Below are 21,137 nucleotides of genomic sequence, written 5' to 3'. Positions count from 1 at the left end.
TTTATATTCCTCTCCATCTGATCCTCCAGCTTCCTTCGTATGTACATTTGTATTTGCTTACTAAGCAACCTTAGCTCAACTGCAAAAAAGTCGAAAGCAAAAAAAACCTCGAAAAGGCAGTTTTTTGGACGCTGAACAGTCCGGCATCTCCAGCATCATCGATGACCTGACGACGTTTCGGGCAGCTCAATGCTCGTCGGCAGCTATCAATGTTCTCAGGCAGTCGATACTGCTTGTCGAGGAAAGCAAGCATACCCGTTGCCGAGAATATCAGCGCAGCCATAAAGAATGAGCCGCTCCTCTTCCTCTACCCACCAGCCTTTGCTGCGGCGATTGACAATTCTATCGGGCTCACTAAGACACGGACTGCTTCGGATAATAGAAAGCCGGGAAAGGATCGAATAAACCGTGTACCCGAGGATGCGCAGAACCGGCAGTCAAGGAGTTCACAGCGCTCCGGGCCCGAGGTACCAGGCCGTCAAAAGCCTCAACCGAAGAGCCAACGTCAGGAAATCGGCGGCAGCGACATTATAATACCCACAAATAACACTGAGAACACCCTTCTTGACACCGTCCTAGCTCCACCGATTGTTGAATATGACCGTGATGACAAGACAAGCAAAAATAAAAGCACCACCAGCTATTCTCAACCAAATGGATCTAAGCATGCATTGCCAGAGCTACTGTCCGAGCTGGATAGTCTAGCAACGAAGCAAGGATCCCAACCGTCAAGCTATGAATACAATAATGCGGGCGATACAAGGCCAGTACGGAACAAAAGTCATCTGGGGGGTTGGATAAGGAAATCGGCACATGGTGTTCCGTTACGCTATACCAAGTCCATGGCCGATTTTGACAGGCAAAATGCTGCCAGAAATCCCTACACGGCACCTCCACGAACTCCTCTACGATATGTTCGCCATGGTTACAATAATCCAATCAGTCACCGTGTATATCAACCCAAGTCTCTTGAGGAACAGCGATCCGATGCACAGCGTCAAGCCAGCATATGTCTCCAGCTTGTGGAAGGGTTCAAAAGTCTCGTCAATAACAAACCGGATCGTCCAGCCGATGAGTTTCAAAAGACAGTCACATTAAGCGAAGCTGATGTCGTGGCTCTTGTTGGAGACGAACGAGAGAATATGTGGGTAATACCCTTTCTGAGCGGTTGCCGGGCACACGTTCTCCCACAGACCGACGACTCACTTGGGCTTCGTCATCTGGTGTTAAGCGGAACACAGGCAGCTGTTCAAGCTGGGGAGAAGCACATTGAAGAACTTATACAAAACCTTCCCAAGAATGACCTCCCTCCTTTCATCCCATTCCTGAAGGATTCATCTCAGAGGCCCTTGATACGGTCTGTATGGGCATCCCTCCCACCGGAACCACTTGTGCCTGGTAAAAATGAGATAAAAGCTCCGAAGAAGTTTACCATCAAGACATTTGCCGATTACATTGAGGATTTGGTTCTAGTACCAGTCACGCGATTAGTACATGGGAGACTGCATAGTGCGCTTGGGGTATCCCACAAGGATGCAATCGGAGATATGATCCGCCGTCTCATGCTCGATCCTGAGAACAGGCAATACTTCTCTTCCCGATCCATATGTCTGGCCATATCCTATTTTGCATCCCACCATGCACGCTCCTCGCTTCATTCTCTGCTTCCCGCCTTTGAAGGTCGTATGACATCACGGACCGTAAATGCACTCCTGCGAGCATCCGTGCTTCGTCGAGACTTTGTGTCTTTAAAGTGGTGCATCAATGCCATGAAACGCCAGGGTATCTACCCTCGCAATTGGGCTTGGGTATCAGTACTCTCTTCGATAACCCCCCATGCCCACCGCTTTGACCTCCTGGTCCAAGCCAGAAAGTCTGGGGTCTTTGATGACACACACGTATTCCAAGTTGCAGCGTCTATATCTATTCAGCCACGGTTTGGAAAATGGCTAAAGGACGGGGGTACCGTATCAGGTTTCATGAAACACATGGACGAAACCCTCGGCCATGGCTGGCTAAGTGTTCGAACCATCAATAGAATGATCCTAGAAGGATCTCTATGCAGCAAACCAAACGTAATCTCGGATATTCTCGAGTATTGCGAACGGGTTTCGTTTGGTCTGGATACAACCAGCTTGAACAATGCACTGTTTTACTTCCTGCATCAATCGGACAAGATGAACAAGACGTTCGTGGCCTTATACCTAAAGGTTACCCAAACCTTCAACATCAAGGGCGACGATCAGACGATGGACATTCTCTGGCACCTTGCCTGGAGAGCAAGGGCGTATAACCTCTGCCGGGTTCTATGGCGACATGGCTGTCTTAATGGCTGGACTACACAGAAGATGCAGGTTAGCATATACTCATCGCTTCGACGAGAGGTGCATGGATCTTCCCTGCCAGAGCGTGAATGTTGGCTGCAGAAGATCGGCAAGGTGGTTGCTGGTGTTATTCCGTTTGAAAACCTGGAAACAGATGCCAGTCAAAACTTCAACAAGCTGGTTCTCGGGGTTTGTGGTTCGCCATCTGATGTTTATCCCGAGTGGCGGAAAGAATTGGCAAAGAAATTGGTAGATAGCGATCTCAGTGCTTCGGATGATGGGTACGAGTATAGAGAGCCTCTTAACCAACTTCTTGAGAGAGCCTACGCTTTGGACGAGGAATGGGGCGCATGTCATGATAAGCCAGTTGACTGGCTACGGAAGAACAGTGTGACAGTTGACATTGTCAAAGCTGATGTCAGGCCACCCAACAACCCCCGAGGTTTGAAGTCGTGGGTTAATCGTGAGCCTCTTGCTCTGGCCGCTTGACCATTTATTTACCGTTTCCAGTATTGATCGATACCCAGTGTTGCATATATAGCGAGCCTCATGCCGAGATTCCTCTGTTGTATAATAATGTATCATTATATAGAAATAAATCTATCATTTGTTGTGGTTGACTGTCTAAGCACTAGAGAGGTAGTCCAGCATCTAACCTCTAGCAATACATTATGCGCCACTAGTCAAGTGGGATATGGGTTTCTTAAGGTCTCAAAGAGTTTGAGCCCGCTATTTGGTCTTCCTCCAGTCACAGCTTCAACCAGTTGGCGTGTGATACTTGATGTTGTATGCTCAATAATCCAACTGTGCGGCCGTGATGCTGCTAAGTTTCAGGCAATTGATTTGCCATGTAGTTTCTCATCATATCATCATGTTCGTCCATGTATAGAACATGCCCGGCACATCATATACAATCCCGGCTTAACAGACATGATGGCCAGGGTGCTCGCCGTTCTCATGCAATGGTAGGCCATCCGGATGTCCGTGGTAAGGATCCGATGTCGGAATCATGCCAACGTCTTCCTTCAAGTAGAGAACAAAGCGGAATGCAGAATTTCCATTGAGATAGTAACGATGCAGCTGCTTGCTCCTGAGAAATCCCAGGCGCTCATACAGCTTCATGGCCGGCGAATTTGTAATCTCGGTCTCTAGGACAATCTACATCCAGGCGAACGGTCAGTAATCAACACTTCTATATATATACAACAGGCAGCATACCTCATCCGCATCTCTCTCTATCATGGCATCCATGGCCAAACGGACCAGCTTGGTAGCTATCCCTTTCCCTCTATGCTCCTCCTGTACCGCAAGCATGGCTATGTATCCTCTCAACGGCCCACCACGATGCGGTTCCAGCTTCGATACAACGACGCCAACCAACTTGTCCTTCTCGTCCATCGCCATGAAGCAGAGATCCCCCCATTCGTAGAGAAAGTAGCGGTAGACGTAGATGCTGTACGGCTCGGAGAGATCCTGGGATATCAACTGGCGCATCGCGGGGACATACTCGTTCTCCTTCGCCGCCTCATACTGGACATAGCGGAACTGCGACGGGGCGTCGGCCATCGCAGATCTGACAGGCTCGAGGTATCCGCGAGCCGCTCGAGCAGGTCGAAAAGCGCCCAAGGTGGGTGTTGGTTGTATCGTCGTTTTAAATCTCGAAGGTTTCGACTTTTCCCACTGATTCTTCTTACATCATCACCAGGTCGAGCTTTCGTGTCTTCTCTTCCTCGCCCTTCGCCCCCTTCTTCTCTGCCTCCCTAGCTCGTTTTCTCTTCGGCCGTATATCGTGAGTATTCTATTCGTCTCTTTCTCTCCCCTCGAAGCTGTCAGGCGCATTGGTGCAGACGTTGGCGTTTTAGTTAACTATTCCATGTGATTAACACTAAAGGTTCGCCCGCTAACTACGTTATTTCTATCTCGAAAGACAAAATCCTCCCCTTGCTACCTGAAGACAGACGAGAGACCCCTGGTTAGCTATCTTTAGTCTTCGATATTCGCTTACGGAGGGTCATGAGCAGTCGATAGGCGTCTGTCTAGCTTACGCGCGCCTGTTTTTGCACTATATTTTTATTATGGCGGAACTGCGACGTCGGGTTGGCGCAGACCTCGTATCTACATCTACCAACGACGAGAACACTCCCTCGAATGCGAATTCTTCATCGAAAGTTATAGCCTCAGAGAAAGTGACAGAAGCGCCCAAGGCGGAAGATAATTGCTATAACAAGGTCGAGAAGGAGGTCGTATACGTCCAGGCATCCTCGAAACCGGAGGACGCGGTTCCCCCGAAGAGAAGAAGTAAGCGACGGAATGGATTGATATTCGGGCTTGGAGGGATCTTTGGGATATTTGTGGCGCTATTCTTCGCAAATCAGAATGAGGTTATCAGCTTAGATGCACTGCTGGATCTCAATATCGACTCGCTGATCGATGTTATACCTGCAGGCATTGTCCGAGATGCAAAAGAGTTTTCAGTAAGCTGCCCTTTTTTCGTGACATAACATGCATATACTGACTTGATAACAGCAAAGCGAGCGTGAGACAGTTAGCTATGATTCATTTTCAGTGGGGTTACATTTGCAGGCGCAGGGGATTAAGGCTACTCACCCAGTCATCATGATACCCGGAGTGATATCCACTGGCCTTGAGAGCTGGGGGACGGATGAAAAGTCAAGACCGTACTTCCGAAAGCGTCTCTGGGGCAGTTGGAGTATGATGCGTGCACTAGTCCTTGACACTGCAGGCTGGAAGAGCAATATCATGCTGGATAAAGAGACCGGGCTCGATCCGCCTGGAGTCAAGCTACGAGCTGCTCAGGGCTTTGATGCAACGGATTTTTTCATCACAGGCTCCTGGATTTGGAATAAGATATTGGAAAACCTGGCGACAATAGGATATGACCCGACAAATGCATATTCAGCTGCATACGACTGGAGGCTTTCATATCTTAACCTAGAGCATAGAGACCACTACTTTAGCAGGCTCAAGGACCACATCGAAACTGCAGTGAAGCTGAACGGGAAGAAAGTGGTCCTTGTCTCACATAGTATGGGATCACAGGTAGCTCTATTCTTCTTCAAATGGGCTGAACACCAGGGCTACGGCAACGGTGGCCCAGACTGGGTCGATCGTCACATTGCATCTTGGATCAATGTCAGCGGCTGCATGCTGGGTGCTTCCAAGGGCCTTACAGCAGTACTATCCGGAGAGATGCGAGATACCGCCCAACTCAACGCCTTTGCAGTCTACGGCCTGGAGAAATTCCTGTCCAAAGAAGAACGGGCTGAGATCTTCCGCGCCATGCCGGGTATTTCCAGCATGTTACCCAAGGGCGGCAACGAAGTATGGGGCAACCATACCTGGGCACCAGACGACTTCCCCAATCAACCAGTAACTAACGGCAACCTACTGAACTTCCGGTCAAACAGCACACTCACAGCTGCCTCGAGGCATAATTTCACTGTTGAAGACGGCCTAGCTTATTTGTACAACATTTCCGAACCATGGTATCGCAACCAGCTTGACGAGAACTACTCCCACGGCGTTGCCCATACAGCTGCAGAAGTCGAGGCGAACGAAAACGATCCCCGTAAATGGCTGAATCCGCTTGAAGTCCGCCTCCCTCTAGCTCCTAATATGAAAATATACTCGTTCTACGGCGTCGGCAAGCCAACGGAACGAAGCTACTTTTACCGTGAGGAAGTTGATCCCTTGTCGAAACTGAATTTGACCATGGACACTTCTGTGATGGAAGGGGAAGGGGAAGGACACGTTGATCGGGGCGTTGTTATGAACGAGGGCGATGGGACGGTTAATCTTCTTAGCTTGGGGTATATGGGTACTCGTGGATGGAGGATTAAGAGGTATAACCCGGCCGGAATACCGATTAAAGTGTACGAGATGCCTCATGAGCCTGAACGGTTCTCGCCGCGTGGGGGTCCTAATACAGGTAAGCTTTTCGCCCCCATCTGGAGGATCCGGTTACATACATACATGTATGCATGCATGCATGCATGTACCTGTGTTTGCTACTTTGATAATGCTAACTGTTGATAGCCGATCACGTTGATATCTTGGGCCGAGCATCTTTGAATGACTTGATTCTGCGTGTTGCAGGGGGTAAAGGCGATTCTATAGAGGAGAATTACGTCTCTCGCATCAAGGAGATAGCTAGTCAAGTGAAGATATATGATGACGAGTAGATATATATATAGATATCTGCCGTTTTTCACATGATACAGGGTGGTGGAGTTGGACACTTGCTTGGATTACTCAGTTTCAGCAGTTGATGTATATATAAATGGCTTTTCCGCCACTCACCGTAGCCAGATAGCTAGGGATACAATACTTTTTAATGAAACGAAATAAACAAGCGGAGAAAAAGTACAAGGGCAAAAGTCATGTTCTCGTAAAATCAGTGAATTAGGTATTATGCTAATACAATACACGCTACTCGGCAGATATGCAAGTAGCCGCTGGGATAAAATAATTACATCATGATCAAGTCAAGTCAAGCAAGCAGTAACGAAGCAGCTGGCGAAGGCGGGGCGGATGCCGGAGCTGGAAGAATGGCCGCCGGGAATATCACAAGGCTAAAATAGATCGCTCGCTTGCAATAAAGGATAATGGAGCAAAGTTGTAAAAAGGTAAAAAGTGTAAGGGGGTATAGATCTGCGTGTGCGTATGTATGTGAGGCATGTCCGGCCAACACACTTGCTGCTTGCTTGCTTGCTTTCTCTCTTTTGCATTTCATGATAGAACCGCAGTGTGTTCTCTCTGTCGGTGTGGTTGTGTTTATTTGCATCCGTATTCCAAAGTTCGGAGCTGTATATTCTGCTCCCCCATATCTCCAGGGACAACCACCTCACCTCCATCCTCATCCTCAATCAACATCGTTAATCGACCAACCTTCCGACCCAAGAAAAAAGAAGAAAATGAAAACGATAGTGTTCAAAACGAACGTATTCCGCTTAGATAGATTTCTGCAGTCCACAGAGCGAGTGTAAGGGGGAAAAAAGTGGTATAACCGTCACCGTCACCGTCACCGTCACCACCAACTCCATTAACACCGATCCAAAATGCCCCTTTTGGCCCCTCCATCCGTTCCAATCCAATTATGCGGTCCGGTAAGTTAAGCACCTTTTGATCCAAAAAGAAAAACATATGTATATCCCATCTCAGGCTGCGTGGTAAGAATAAGCACGCGAGCCAGTTTGAAAGGGTAGATAGTATGTTGATATGTGTCGTGCGTCGTATCCAAGCGATGAATGGGCGGGTAAGTGATAGTTAAACCGAATCCATTCTCGACCGTTTCCAACCCTTTCTGATCTCCCGTTCCCTGTGCGGTCGTTGATTAAAACATTATCGTATCGTATGTTTGTAAGTTTGTTTGTTCCTGATATTTTATTGTGGTACTCATCTCGAGATACCGAGGCCGGTCTCGAGGTCTGAAGAGCGTTTAGGAATGCCGTCTGCCTCGCCGCCCCATGCCGATTGTTCGTCGACTGGGCTTAATGAACCGGATGAAATGGATGAGCTGGATCCGACTGTCCACTCATCACTGTCCATCTGCAGGCCATCAGCAATGTCATAGCCGTACGAGCCAGGCATGCTCATATCGGCACTGCCGATTTCGACATAGTCGTAGTCCCAGCGAGTGAACTTGTCGGCTTGCACGCGTGGGAGGAAGCGGGACTTGACGTAGTAGAATGTAACGGCAGCAAGGAGACCGCCGCCAATAAGGTCGACAGCGTAGTGGTGGGAAAGGTACATCGTTGACCACCAGAGCCAGACGACGTAGGTGATGAAGACAGGCTTTAGTTTTGGGAATGCATGGCTCATGAAGAGAGCTTCAAAGGTGGCATGACCGGCATGGAGGGATGGAAAGGCGCCAAAGGGAACTGGTGCGGCAGAGAAGCCAGAGGTGTAGAGATCAATGCCGAACAGGGCATCGATGCGTGCTAGACCACCAGGGTCTCCTGGCATGCCGTAGTGGGCTGGCGCAAGACCGTAAAGGTTTTCATACCAAGGTGGAGAGCAAGGGAAGAGGAACTGGATGATGACACCCGCAATGTTCATGTATCCGAAGCTGCGAGCAAAGATGGGGGTTGCCGGGCGGGCCAAAGATGAAGAGGAAGATGGCGCAGACAACGGGAGCACCGTAATGCATGATGCCGTAGGGGAGCCATGCGAGCAGGTCTAGAGCGGTAGACTGGTGAGCTGAGAGGATGTTTGACAAGTTTGCGCCGTAGATGATGTTTTCCAGGGCAGGCAGGACGCGAACCCAAATCGGCGGCCGCCAGTCACTCGGGATGAATCTATAGTTATTGATCATTTTTAGTATATGTAATTCCTCCCCCTTATTTTGTTATTCTGGTGTTTCAGGATGTTAGAGAAGGGCCAACTCACTGGCAAGCATAGAAGAATACCAACCAGCAAATTGGTGGCAGAAAGGGAAGAAAGAACTGGCATGTTATTGGCATCAACAGCGAGCTTATCAGGCCTAGGGCTACGATGGTCTTTGCCAGTGGTCCTGGCGACTGGATGATGCAGAGGGAGAAGATGCCAAGGACGACCAGCACGAGATACTGGCCATCGTATATGGTCCATCTATGAGCCTGCAACGCCTTGAGGGTGTCTAGGGGCGAGAACGAGGTAGAGAGCCGAGTGATGGAGGAAGACGGCGATGTTCTCGACCGCAGTTTGGACCTGATGCGGCGGCGGAGGCGTGAAGGAAAGGGCAGAAGAAGTTGAAGCGAGCGCCATGGTATCAGGAGCGGCGGTTTCGCGAACGGATGGTCCTTCCAGGAGGCCATCTTTTTGTTTGTGAGCTGTCTCTCTCTCTCTCTCTCTCTCTCTTTCTCGGCGTCGTGGAGGTCGTCGTGGAGGTCGTCGTCGTTCGTCGTCGGCGTAGAAGTGCTGCTAGGCTGTCTCTGAGTCGATCCCGTCAATTGGTAGCGGGTGTCTCTTGGCTGCTCTCAAACCGGTGCTGGTCTCGTGTGTCTGTCCGTCTGTCCGTCTTGCTTCGGGGATGGGGGCAAAAGGAGTGTGTAAGACGAAGCCAGGCAGATGCCACAGCCAGCACAGGCAGCCCGAACGAGCAACGCAGCGCAGGCGAGCAACCCGAGGACGGCGAGGGCGAGGGCGAGGGAGGGTCAGGCAGGTCGAACGAGACAGAAGAGAGGCAGCACAGCAGGCAGGCGAGCGGGAGGTGCAGCAAGAAGTCGACGGGAGAGATTTCGGCCTGCTCTTAACCTGCAGCAAAAAGCAACGCAGGAGCGCAAAAAGGGCCGCTGACATAAGCAGGGAGCTCTTGGGTAGCGGCCTGGCGTCACGTACGGTAACGGGCTGTAACGGAGGCCAAGGCTGGCGTGGAGCCGGGCGGTAAGGGCGTGACGGTACCGTACGGTATGCGGATGCTTCGGATGGGGGAGCGATGCAGAGTGACTTTGCTGCTCACTGTAATTTGCTAGCGAAGGGAAGTCACTCGGCATCGGCTGGAGCAGCATCAAATCTCCCTGCTCGTATCTCGCACTCAGCCTCTTCCATGCGCGGTGCTGGTGCTGGTGCTGGTCGACCCAAGAGCGCTGCCCAGAGGGATGTGCGCGCGGCGTGAAACGAATTATTCATCCTTCCTGGAGCGCAGCCGTCGCAGCCCAGGCTTGGGAGCAAATAGTCGGCTGGAACTATACAGCGTCCTGCATCGTCAGCTCCAGTGGCCATGCAGGGTCATAGTACTCCGTACTTGTATATTATATTATATACTTACAGAATCTCTTACTGTAAATGTTGGTGGTGTTGGGTTGGGCCAGGGTCCAAAATTACCAAAGTGTTCAAGCATATAATCGTATCCTCCTGCTAGTTTCCAGCATCCCAGCAGGAGCTAACAGAAAAAAACTTCTTTGCGAGCGAAGCGACAGGCGGGCGTTCGGGCGCCAGATCTTCCGTCTTGACCAGCGGTTCCTCCTTCGCGACGTTACAGGGCTGGTCCCTCTTTCGCCCCGAGTCCCCGAACCCCGAAATGAGGTCACGGTGCGTCAAGGCTGCCGGCTGCAAGACGTTGCGTATCGAACGGCGGCGTATCTATACGTGGCTCCGTCGAGGGGCGGGACGATGGAGATGGCAAAGCTGCATTCCTGTACGTACGTCAATTCTATTGTTTTTTCCTGCGTGTGAAAGACGGCAGGTCGACTCGCGTGATCCTGCAAGCGACTTTTGGCCTGTCGCAGTGTCGATCGCCTTGGAGATGGCGCTGTCAGAATCGAGGATGGAGTTACTGGACAGGCAACCCCCTAGTTCAGCACGCTTTAACCCATGGATCAGCCAAAGCAAAAAATGGACATGCCATCGCAGCCGAAGCAGTAAAATTACTACTAGTCATAGTCAAATAATATTAAAGCTCCGTCTGTCATTGAAGTTTTTTTTTTTCTTTCGTTTTTTGCTTTTCTTCTTCTTTTTTGCTGCGTTTTTTTCGTGTTTTTTTGCTCGCGTGAGAGAAAAATTACGTGCATAAAAAAGGGATGCATAAAAGCTGCATAAAAGAGAGCACAACGCTATTGTTTACGTGATTATGTAAGACGCACTATCTCGTTGAACCTCGGCTGAAAAATTTTTAGTCACAGAAAAGATTCATAGATTGAAAGACTGAAAGATTGCAACATAAAGCATAATACATAGTATAACGCATTTAACATCTGATGGATGGCATGTCTGGGTAGTCATTGCTCTTGTTATTTGTTTCGTAACATAGCTTGGGTAAAATAAAAAAATAAAATAACATAAAAATCATAGAAAGGTTAAGCTTAACTAGCTCTTGTCAACCGCCTTTTCCGACTCCGAGACTTCCGCCTCCTCGCTTCTCTTCTCGTCGTGTGATCTTCCTACCATGCCGGACTCAAGGTCTTCCTTTCCTGCATGCTCTTGTTCACCGTCGTGAAGATGTCCGGCCACCTTGGCCAGCTCGAATTTGCGGCCTCTCATCTCTGGTCCAAAGGCGGTGGTGACCATGATACCCAATGCAATGATGGCTGTGGCTACTCCCATGGTGGCGCCATAGGCTGGCGCTGGCTTGCCGTTGTCTCCTCTAACGCTCACAGACTCTGCGACGGCGTTGACGATCTGCGCGGACGGGGATGAGATCATGTTGCCAAGCTGGTATGTCAGGCCCGGGAAACTGGATCGGTAGGCAGGGGGGGAGAGCTCGTTGAGATGGATGGGGATGACGCCCCATGCACCCTGGACGAAGAACTGCATCATGAAGCCCGAGGCGGAGAGGGAACGTTCGCCGTGCGGGAGAATCCAGGCAGGTATCAAGATGCCTGATATGAGAGCGGAGAGGACCATGGATCGACGACGGCCGAACCACTGGGACATGTAGCCGATGATGGTACCACCAACACAGGCGCCGGCTTTCATGAGGATGGATGCCCGGGAGGCAGCAGAGTTGTTGAGGGCCTTTTGGGTGAGCATGAAGGTGGTGTAGCTGTCCTGGGAAGTATGGCTGTAGAAGTTGAACCAGGTCATGAGGAAGATGCAGTATATCACCAGCTTCCAGTCCTTGGCCAGCATCTCCTTGGTATCTCTCCAGAATTTACCGGGCGAGGCACCGCTCTTCTTGCCCTCCTTACGCTCCTTGCGCGCAGCCAGGAACTGCTTTGACTCGGGCAGGAAAATTCGAATAACGCCAGACAAGCATGAGATGCCGGCTCCGATCCAGAAGACGACCTTCCATGAGTCCGTGCCGCCGCCGACTCCCAGGTTGGCGCATGCTGCAAAGACATAGCCCATCGAGTAGCCCTGCTGGAGGATGCCGGACATCAGCCCTCTGGCCTCGACGGGACAGTTCTCCAGGGCCATGGCAATAGCGTTACCGTATACACCGCCCATGAAGAGACCAAACAGACTCCTAACGGCCAGGAACTGGGAGAAGGTAGCGCAGTAGATGGTTGCGATCTGGAGGGCGCCCAGGATGAGCATGTTGGCCACCATGGGCCACTTACGGCCCCATCTGTCTCCGGCCAGGCCAAACACGGCTGCTCCAACTGATCTGAGCAAGAGAGTCAAGGTGATGGCTGTAGAGATGGAGGTCTTGCTGCGGTGGAAGTACTTTGATAGCTTGACGGTCTGGATCGACAGAGCGTGGAAGTCGAACGCATCGCAGATCCAGGCGAACAAGCCGGCCAGGAAGAAGAGCCAGTTGCTTGCCGACAGCTGGGCAGCCATGGCGAACGGGTTCTTGAGCGGCTCCGGGTCGCGATACTCGACTGTGGTGACGCCGGTGACGGGGTCTGTCTCCTCGACTCTGACCTTCCAGTTGAACAGGTCGCGGAGGCACTCCATGGGCGACTGCCGGAGGTTCTTGTTGCTGTCGTCTGTAGCCATCTTTGGGCCGAGGAACGTAACAAGTCTGATGATATAGATAGACGAAGCCAAAGTAACTAGCTGGCTGGCTGGACTGTCTGTCTGTCTGTCTTGACGGTGGAGGTCCAGCTGAAGGTGAAGGTGGAGTTTTGGTGAAGCTGAAGGGCCGGCCTTTTTATTATTATCGCTTGGTGACTTGACTTCTTATACTTTGCAGCCCTCGAGTCGATGACGGCAGAGGCCCTTTGCCTTCTCTAAGCTCAGCCAGACTTGAGAAGAAGAAAGAGAAGAAGAAGTAGAAAGGATCAGAGAGCGCGGAAGAGCAGAGAAGATCCGTCCTTTAAGTGCCTGCCTACAGTAATGCTAGCGAAGTGACTAGTTATCGCTATCCCACCCTCCATCCCCCCCCTTGCTTGCATGACGGAGCCCGTCGCTCATCCACTGTGGAGAGACCAACCAGGGGGCCGAGCAGGAAAGCGACTTCTGCGGACTCTTCACCGTCGCACTGCATGAAGAGTCGAAGGAAGGGAAGCGGAAAATGACCAGGCTATGTTACCCTTGCCTGCTACTGGAGCTGCTACCTGCATAGATAGTCATCTCTCTTCTACGGCTTCACCTTCATTTCATCTTCATCTCCCCAAGCTGCTCCCTTTGAGTATATACAGACCTGAGCCATGGGCCGTCCCCCCCTTCGCCCTTCGCCTCCGCTCGATGTCACTCCCCGATGTCACTTACTATCTACCCGCTGCGATCTTCAAGGAGCCAAGGCCGAGGCCAAAATGCTTGTCTCGACTTAGCTAGCGAGGGCATCGTACGAGCTTTGGTCGGACGTTTGGCCGGCAAAAGCGACGCCAACACAGATACATAAAAGGACACCCTCAAACAGGGCCAGCCCCCGACTCCATCAAGGCCAGGCCATGTGGGCTGCCGGAGACACCAGAGGCGCCCGCCGCAGAGACGCTGGAGCTGTTGCTGTTTATTCTCTCTCAACCGGTTGGCTGACGGCTAGCTACTCCGTAGGTTGTTGGTGCGAACCCCTGGATTATAGCTGGGCTCGCCTAAGGCGCCAGCGACGTTCAACTGACCGTCCTACTTGAGACGGCTGTTGGATACATAAAGTAAGCTACTTGAACTACCAAGGGCTACCTGCTTCCAAGGTAGCACGGCTCGGAGCATCCGTCCGATTTCTTGTCACTCTGTCAGTCGTTGTTATTATTCGTCGCCCCCAAAAGCGTATCTCTTGCCCGTCTCCATAGCCGTCAGAGCGGGATACGAGGGGATGGCATATAACTAACTACATGACTGGCGCATTTGGCCTGGGGTTCACTGCGATTCCGGAGATGGCGCCGTGGGGAAGAGTCAGCTAAGTGGTTATAATAATAATAATACGGAGTAACTACTGATTAGTTAGTTGGTTAGCTGGTTGGCGGGCGGCCGTATAATTCAATAAGACGGCGTGGAGACTCTCAGGCAGGAAGAGAGCAGGTTTCCTGTTTTCCGAAGGGGTTCAAGCGACGACGGTCAAACGGATGAAAGCTGCGGGTAAAGCAAGCAACACATAACTAAAAATAATGGATGTCTCTGTGCGAAAGATTTGAGATTTCCCAGCTAATAATTTAATAATGGTACATCAAAGGGTGAGGATGGATCATGGCAAAGCGCCGCCAGTCACACATAGTTACATCCCTTTCATCCTTTCATCCAGGCCGATTTGAACCAGGGATGCTCCAGCGCCTCTGCCGCAGTGATTCTCCTCGATGGGTCCAGGCAGGTCATCTTGCCTACCAAGTTTTTCAGTTGGGGCTCGACACTCCCCCAGGCCTCAAAGGGTTGTCGGGGAACATTCTCGGCCAGGCTCACCAGGCGCTCAAAGAACGGGTTCTCCTTCTGGATGTGCTTCAGCAGTCCATTGAGCCCTTCTTCGTCCGCAAAGTAGGAGATGTGTCGGCTCAGGACGTGTCTCCAGGCGTCTTCTGCGTCAAGCTTGTCCCAGCCAATGTGGAAGACCATCTTGCCTGTCATGACATATATCATCTAGTTGATAACCAACTTAGCGTCAGGCCAGATTAGGTTGGTCGGAGGATTCAAAACATACCACAATTCCAAAGGAGAAGATGTCTGAGCTGATGTTCTGGCGGGCCCGGCACCAGCTCTCCGGGCTTCTCCAGATTGCATTTCCGCATATACCTTCCGAAAACCACATCCCAGCCGGTAGGAGGACAGTGTCCTCAAGATCTGATATCTGAACGCTCTTGATCTTTACCATCTCTTCTCCTGCTTCTGCTTCTTCATACTCTATCAGCACATTATCGGCCTTGATGTCTGTTCAACTGTCAGCCACAGCTGCTATTTTATACTACCGTGGGCTCTCAATAACCTACCATTGTGTACAATGTTTTCTTTGTGCATGTCACAAAGTCCCTGCAAGGCACTCCGAAGAACTTCAACCTTCGTTCTCTTCGACCGTAGTTTGGGGCTCAGGTGCTGCAGGTCTCCAGTCAAGTAGGGGTATATAAACATCTCAAGAGGCTGGATCGTGTCAGTTACTGCCCGTATATTTGGGTGACCCGAGAATCGTCTCTGCAGATCAAGTTGATACTCGAATTCGCCTGGTATCATGTTCTTGAGGACATATTTTTTCCCTCCAGAGCTAGTTATCCTGGCGTCAGCAGGTCGAGTCAGGGTTGAAATGGGTCAAGTCTAAAGGCCTACCTCGCGCGATAAACGCAGGGTAGAGGCCTCCTTCGTTCACGCAGCGTTTCTTCGATTCTGTAGACGCTCCCAGAGTCGCTCGTCAGCTGCATCCCAGGTGTAAGCGGCTCCTTGAAGGTTGACATTCTGCATCGGCCGGGTGTACAGATCGGGACAAAGCCTCGAGGCAAAGCACTTCCAGCGGAAATATATGGTCGGATGTAAATCCTAGCCATCAGGATTGGATTCATTACTAGCACTCCTGAGGTATATATAAGATTTCGAACTGCGGAGAGTTGAACGACGAAGTGAAGAGCGTGCTGGTCGATTCTGCCCAAAATTATCAGCTGCATGAAAGAGAAACAACCTTGAATGAGCAACCAACCTCGTTTCCCATGGAAGAGATGTCTATACCCAGTTCCGGATCTTGAACTGGGACTCACTCTGTGCAAACTATCAAGGATAATCAACCCCTATACCGACCAGGGGAAAGTTTATCGCAATTCTAGTAACCTAGACGCAGCAGATTATGATCTCAGCGATATTCTCCCAAGATTTTGCCCTGGATGGAACCGGGGTGGATTTGAACAATGTTGAGCTCAGTACACTCAACATACATATGTTCAATTATATAGCACTGCCCTATTTCATCTGTTTGATTATCCCTTTGAACATTAGGATTTGAAGAACTGGACGAGTTAGCTGGGGACGATGCTGACTAACCCAGCCGGTCGAGAGACTGCATTCCAGGCTTCAACTAGAAGGGCTATCCTCCTTCTTTTCAAGAGCCATACATATCACATCAACGCCGCCCTTCCGTACTTCAAGAATAGGCTCGTCATCAAAATGATATAAGTATGATTTTGTCAACGGCCCACCGGGGCTGAGGCTTGTATGCCCTTGAATCAGCAGAATAATGTATCGCTTTGTGGAATTGCAAATCTTCGCAGACTTCCAATTTCGTTCCGAAGTTGGTTTATAATGTCGTCGGCACTCTTCCATAGTGGTTCATTATTCATCTTAGGCCTATATCAGTATCATCGTAGTCAAAATGCCCGCCTTGGTTGTTACCTTGAGTAGCATCTCACATACCCGAGTAGAAACACTTGGTTGCGGAGAATGAAGTATTTAGGAGGTAGTTAAAGGCTCCCCAGGCTCCCCGGGCTCCATCCATGACTTGGGCAGAGCGTGGGGCAGGGAAGCCCCCTCCTAAATACAAAGTCGTGACTTGGATCCTTCCAATCCATCCCCACTGCTCTCAAGGGGGTTAATATATCGATAATAATAGGCAACAAGGATGGTCGATTTCGTATGTTTCTAATTTACTATTAATCATACATTAACTATTGGGTTTTAACTAGTTACTCGAGCGGTTAAAATGATTGACGGAATCACTCTTTCACGGAGCCCTAGAATGGAATGACCTGGCTGACCTCTGCATTCCACTCGACAGGTCTCGCCAGCATGCTGTACAGGGCCGTCAGTGACAGCTCAAAAGAAATGGCTACAAGGGGACCTACCGCTTTCCGGCCTCCGTTCCCCAACATCCACAGAATAGAGATGCAGGATAGCATATAATCTAATAGGAAGTTAGTTATATACTTGTAGAGATGAACGGGAAAGGTAATATACCGCCGAAATAATGCCAACTGCGAAGCCTACATCATGCATCGGGTTAGTTATGATAAAAGTTGGAGGAGCTTCAGATGGTAGATGGCATTACCTAGCGTTGGACCGACGACCTTACAACGACACGGGTTCTGGTCGGTTCCGCATTGGAAGCACACGAGAGGGAATGGAAAGAAGAACATCCTGGCAGTATTCGCAAGCTCTCTATACGATGATAGTCTGGTGAGATGTGGTGGTGTACTGAATGGTCCAGCTTGTAGAGATCTTGATATATATCTTGCACGGCTATGACGTTGTATCTATCAAACTTGGAAGGCAAATTGAACAGCCGCGGGCCATGATTAGCTGGAACCACCAGCCTGCTTTCTACCGCTGATCAAACTTGACAAACAAATATTCTAGACTAGGTAGGTCGTTAAACAGTCTTTAATACTAGTCAGATTAGTCGTCCTGCTCAACTTCCTCTTCCTCTCTCCTAATCCGATCCCGAACCTCCATCAGCGCCTTTCCCAGCAAATTCAACCCCCATTTCGCCCTTCTGGCCGGTGCATTCTTCGCTCCAAACCCAACCCCCCATATCCTGTCACGCGGACTGGCTTCGACCAGCTCCCTATCGCCCGTCTCCAGCAGTTGGGCCTTGAGATCAGGATTCTGCGTGAACTTGTAGTAGTTCCCTTGCACCACGATCCGGAAGCGCTCTTTCTTCCACACCCCCTCGTCGAAGTTGGGCACTTTGCGGCCAAGAGCTTTTATCTCCTTGGGACCTGGTACAGGCCCTGAGGGAGCGAGGATCTGCTGCGTTACTGGGTCGTCTGGGGCGAACAAGACGCCCTTCTGGTGCATCATGTAACTATACCATATGCCTTCTTAGACTGATGCACTCATTGACTAATAGCTGTTCCATGTTGGGTATATCATGGCTTCATGGACGAGCGATTGCTGATATGAGAGACAATGAGACAAGCTTACTGTTCACAGTTCTCATATTTGAGCTCTTCGCCTCCGTCCTCTGCAGGTACGGTGAAGGGGGACTTCCACCATTGTCCTAGATACCCATGTTCCTGCTCAGGCTTCCAGAAGAAGATGGGTTCCGAAGACATCTCTGAGAGTGAAGTCGCAGATGGATGTGAACATGTAAAGGATATCAAGTTAGTCCATCACGAGGAGGGAAGAAGCTGACGTTTAAATATGCAGCTTCTCGTGTGAGTCAATGGTGGCTTTTTTTAGTTTGAGGCTCAGCCGTGTCTGCCTAGTCAGTTACCCACTGGACTAGTTATTTATATCATCGTTTCTATCACTTGCGAATGGCCAAGTCATGATTCGACTAGTGAAACGTTCTTCATAAAGATTCATTGATTGGAGTTATTGGTTGAAAACTTCATATCCAGTTAAATATGACACATATTTCATCGAAAATTTCCATCCAACCCGCCTGCTCTCTAACGAGTGAACAGCCCGAGACTGAGGCTGAAATAAGCCTGATCAATCCTTGTGGGCCTGTCAATCACTTGTTTATGCGCACCTCTGGGGAAGTTGAAGCCTGATTAGCATAATGCTCCTATGATAACAGGGGAGATGGAGAATCGTGAACTTACGCCGTGCTGGCACTTGTAGCAGCCGTTGCTCTTGCAGTAAGCGTCGTTGCTGCAAGGAGCAGCAGCACAGATGAAGGTCTAGCCATACAAGTCAGTACCTCAAACTACTGCTATAAATGCGGGTGTGCAAGGAGGAGAGATCAGCATACACCCTGGGTCAAGCCCTCCTTGGGCTGGGGAGCCGCAAGGGCTGCGACAGAGGTCACTGCAAGGAACAGCATCATGAGGCCCTTCATCTTGACTGGTTTTCGATATGGATATTTTGTCTGATTCTTGAGTTATGGAAGTGTTCAATGTGGCTGCTTGAGGATGCTCTGAGAAATTGTCAATTACCCGGCAACATCAGCCCCTTTATATATTGCTCGAACAACCCCATACACAACATAGTCTCCTATGTTGAATCTGAACAAATCCTCCGTCTTCCACAAGGTCACGATAAGAACAACTCAGAACTGCATCATTGTGGGGTAGCTGAGGAATTTCAAGGAGTGATCCGACACAGAAGCGCCAATCAGTAAAGGGAGGGCTGTAGATCAAGGGATGAAGATGTGGAGTGCAATTGAGTACGCTCCTAGCTTGCAGTTGGAATCCTCATCCCCCGCAATCCTTCATCTATGCTGTGTACGCGAAGAACAATCCAATTCTCTTGAATATGCCTGTCGAGCCAATAGAAAGGATTTTTCGGTGTTTGTTATGGAAGACTGGAAGCTGCATGCTGATCATCCTTCGACGCTGCAGATTCATGTGCAACTGGAAAGGAAGAGAGACAACGCTCCACCATACAATTGTCACCTGCCTCCATTTCACTCATTGTAGTCATGCTTGTACTTGGAGAAGTAGCGTAGTAAATTCATATGATGGATAAATAGTGTGAAAAGCAGCTTGATAGGGCTCGATTTGAGTCCACTACTGGCAAAAGAGTACATGTAGATCCCCCAAACCGAGTTGTGCATAATCCCCGAAACAAAGGCGAATAAGGCGAGGAAGTTGGCCTGCAGCAGCGAATAACCCGTAGTTCGTGGCGCATCTAGAAGCCGATCAATGCATTGCTGTTATATATACTTAGATCGGGGTCGTCCAAAATGCTGCTAGATGACTGGACTTGAATATGGGTACATTGATTTGTTCTTCATAAGTACAGAGGGAGTGAAATAAACTCATATTCACCAACCATTTACACCTGAAGATGAAAGTCGTAACGGGTCATCCACTAATGATGCCAAAGATGCAACTCGTAACTCGTTTGCCGTAGGCTGATCAAATCCTTCTCATCTCAGTATCACCCATATTCAGGCCTTCTTCTTCCTTCCCCTGGTCTGGCCGGTACCGGAATTCTCCCACATGTTGACCAGGACACTACATAACGATTAAGATCAGTACATTGCTTTGCTCTCAAAGAGAAGAAGAATGGCTCCTGTCGGGGAAATACCTTTGTGTTCTGTCCTGGTACTCCTCCGCCTGCATTTCCTTGACACCAACCTTGGCGCCCTCTCTTGAAAATGCAACGTTCTTCTTCTCCATCTTCTTCTTGGTGTTATCTTTCACATCCATGGCGATGCTGTAAATCACTAGACCGATGGCGGCAAGGGCGACAACCAACAGGATCACCAGGACCACAGGGAGAAGGCGGCTGAGGGCACCCATGACGATTAGCTGACCAAGTTTGCTTCGTGTTCTATGTCTGTCGTCTTGGTTTCCAGGAAAGCGCTTCGAGTGAAGGATGGTGTGGGTGGACTCGATTCGAACGAGATCGCACTTTCAGGTCGCTTGCGAAGGGAGCGCGGGGTATGCCCGTATTAGGAGTGACAGCTGGAGCCGAAGGATTTGGTCGACCTAGAAGAGGCTGCGCCTGGTACTCCGTAACGAACGAGAGATAATATTGAAACTGCGAAGAAAGGGAGTGGCCCCGAGGGATCAGAGGATGGGTTTATGGTTATCTCGAATAACGGTTCAACCAGGAGAGCGCGAAGACCAGCCACAATTAGCAACAGAGGAGCAAGGGGAGCGCTGGGCGCAGACTGTGGCTGTTCCCTTGTGTGCAAGACTAGTCAGCGGTTCCTTGCACAAGCTCGTGTTTTGAGAGCATCCGATTCGTTGGAATTGGGAGTCTTCAGCTGAGGTTGACGGAGAAGTCAGACATGCTGGGGCCCTCCCTTACCAAGCAGAGACAACAACAATAATATCCTCCGTACTCCGTACGGAGTATGTTATCCTGCAACAGGCCTACCTGCATCTGCACCTAAATATACCAGCTGCTCATTGCTCCCAATCTCAGGTTCTTCATGCGAGCAAAGAAGCCCCCGGCCGAAGAGTATGTCACGTGCATCCTCGTCCTTGTTAGTTAGTTCTTAGCATAGCAGTTCTTAGGAATAACATCCATCCATCAGCTTCATCAGAACGTACATTTCAAGCCCTGCAGACCAGCTACAGCCTTTTGAGCATCGGATTTTGATTGTCAATTCCCTCCTCGTTCTTAGGCACGGACCCTTTTACGAAGTTTTCCACCCTCTCCACAGTGCCAGCGTGCAATCGAATGAGA

The 21,137-nt window shown here is 50.1% G+C and overlaps 8 protein-coding genes across 8 annotated transcripts; 2 read left to right on the top strand and 6 right to left on the bottom strand.

Moving 5' to 3' along the window:
* Positions 1–209: 209 nt before the first annotated feature.
* Positions 210–2,813, top strand: TRV_01294 (uncharacterized protein; the record flags this gene model as incomplete). The annotated part of the gene is made up of 1 exon (XM_003024536.1): positions 210–2,813. One exon carries the CDS (start codon positions 210–212, stop codon positions 2,811–2,813), a length of 2,604 nt encoding a protein of 867 aa, XP_003024582.1.
* A 432-nt stretch (positions 2,814–3,245) lies between these two features.
* On the bottom strand, positions 3,246–3,890 carry TRV_01293 (uncharacterized protein; the record flags this gene model as incomplete). Its single annotated transcript, XM_003024535.1, has 2 exons — positions 3,246–3,482; positions 3,543–3,890. 2 exons carry the CDS (start codon positions 3,888–3,890, stop codon positions 3,246–3,248), a joined length of 585 nt encoding a protein of 194 aa, XP_003024581.1.
* Positions 3,891–4,399: 509 nt separating this feature from the next.
* On the top strand, positions 4,400–6,526 carry TRV_01292 (uncharacterized protein; the record flags this gene model as incomplete). The annotated part of the gene is made up of 3 exons (XM_003024534.1): positions 4,400–4,798; positions 4,908–6,273; positions 6,381–6,526. 3 exons carry the CDS (start codon positions 4,400–4,402, stop codon positions 6,524–6,526), a joined length of 1,911 nt encoding a protein of 636 aa, XP_003024580.1.
* Positions 6,527–7,739: 1,213 nt separating this feature from the next.
* Positions 7,740–8,402, bottom strand: TRV_01291 (uncharacterized protein; the record flags this gene model as incomplete). Its single annotated transcript, XM_003024533.1, has 1 exon — positions 7,740–8,402. The coding sequence occupies one exon, from the start codon at positions 8,400–8,402 to the stop codon at positions 7,740–7,742; it is 663 nt and encodes a 220-aa protein (XP_003024579.1).
* Positions 8,403–11,129: 2,727 nt separating this feature from the next.
* TRV_01290 (MFS sugar permease, putative) lies at positions 11,130–12,704 on the bottom strand (the record flags this gene model as incomplete). Its single annotated transcript, XM_003024532.1, has 1 exon — positions 11,130–12,704. The coding sequence occupies one exon, from the start codon at positions 12,702–12,704 to the stop codon at positions 11,130–11,132; it is 1,575 nt and encodes a 524-aa protein (XP_003024578.1).
* Positions 12,705–14,372: 1,668 nt separating this feature from the next.
* TRV_01289 (uncharacterized protein) lies at positions 14,373–15,527 on the bottom strand (the record flags this gene model as incomplete). Its single annotated transcript, XM_003024531.1, has 4 exons — positions 14,373–14,717; positions 14,779–15,005; positions 15,065–15,333; positions 15,436–15,527. The coding sequence occupies 4 exons, from the start codon at positions 15,525–15,527 to the stop codon at positions 14,373–14,375; spliced, it is 933 nt and encodes a 310-aa protein (XP_003024577.1).
* A 1,917-nt stretch (positions 15,528–17,444) lies between these two features.
* Positions 17,445–18,103, bottom strand: TRV_01288 (uncharacterized protein; the record flags this gene model as incomplete). Its single annotated transcript, XM_003024530.1, has 2 exons — positions 17,445–17,853; positions 17,973–18,103. The coding sequence occupies 2 exons, from the start codon at positions 18,101–18,103 to the stop codon at positions 17,445–17,447; spliced, it is 540 nt and encodes a 179-aa protein (XP_003024576.1).
* Positions 18,104–19,990: 1,887 nt separating this feature from the next.
* On the bottom strand, positions 19,991–20,242 carry TRV_01287 (uncharacterized protein; the record flags this gene model as incomplete). Its single annotated transcript, XM_003024529.1, has 1 exon — positions 19,991–20,242. One exon carries the CDS (start codon positions 20,240–20,242, stop codon positions 19,991–19,993), a length of 252 nt encoding a protein of 83 aa, XP_003024575.1.
* Positions 20,243–21,137: the final 895 nt, after the last annotated feature.

Source organism: Trichophyton verrucosum (assembly GCF_000151505.1).
Source record: "Trichophyton verrucosum HKI 0517 chromosome Unknown contig00109_1.f1.exp, whole genome shotgun sequence".
In the NCBI taxonomy this organism is placed as follows: Eukaryota; Fungi; Ascomycota; class Eurotiomycetes; order Onygenales; family Arthrodermataceae; genus Trichophyton; species Trichophyton verrucosum.
The sequence above is the reverse complement of the archived record's forward strand: the minus strand, read 5'-3'. Positions and strand labels throughout refer to the sequence as shown.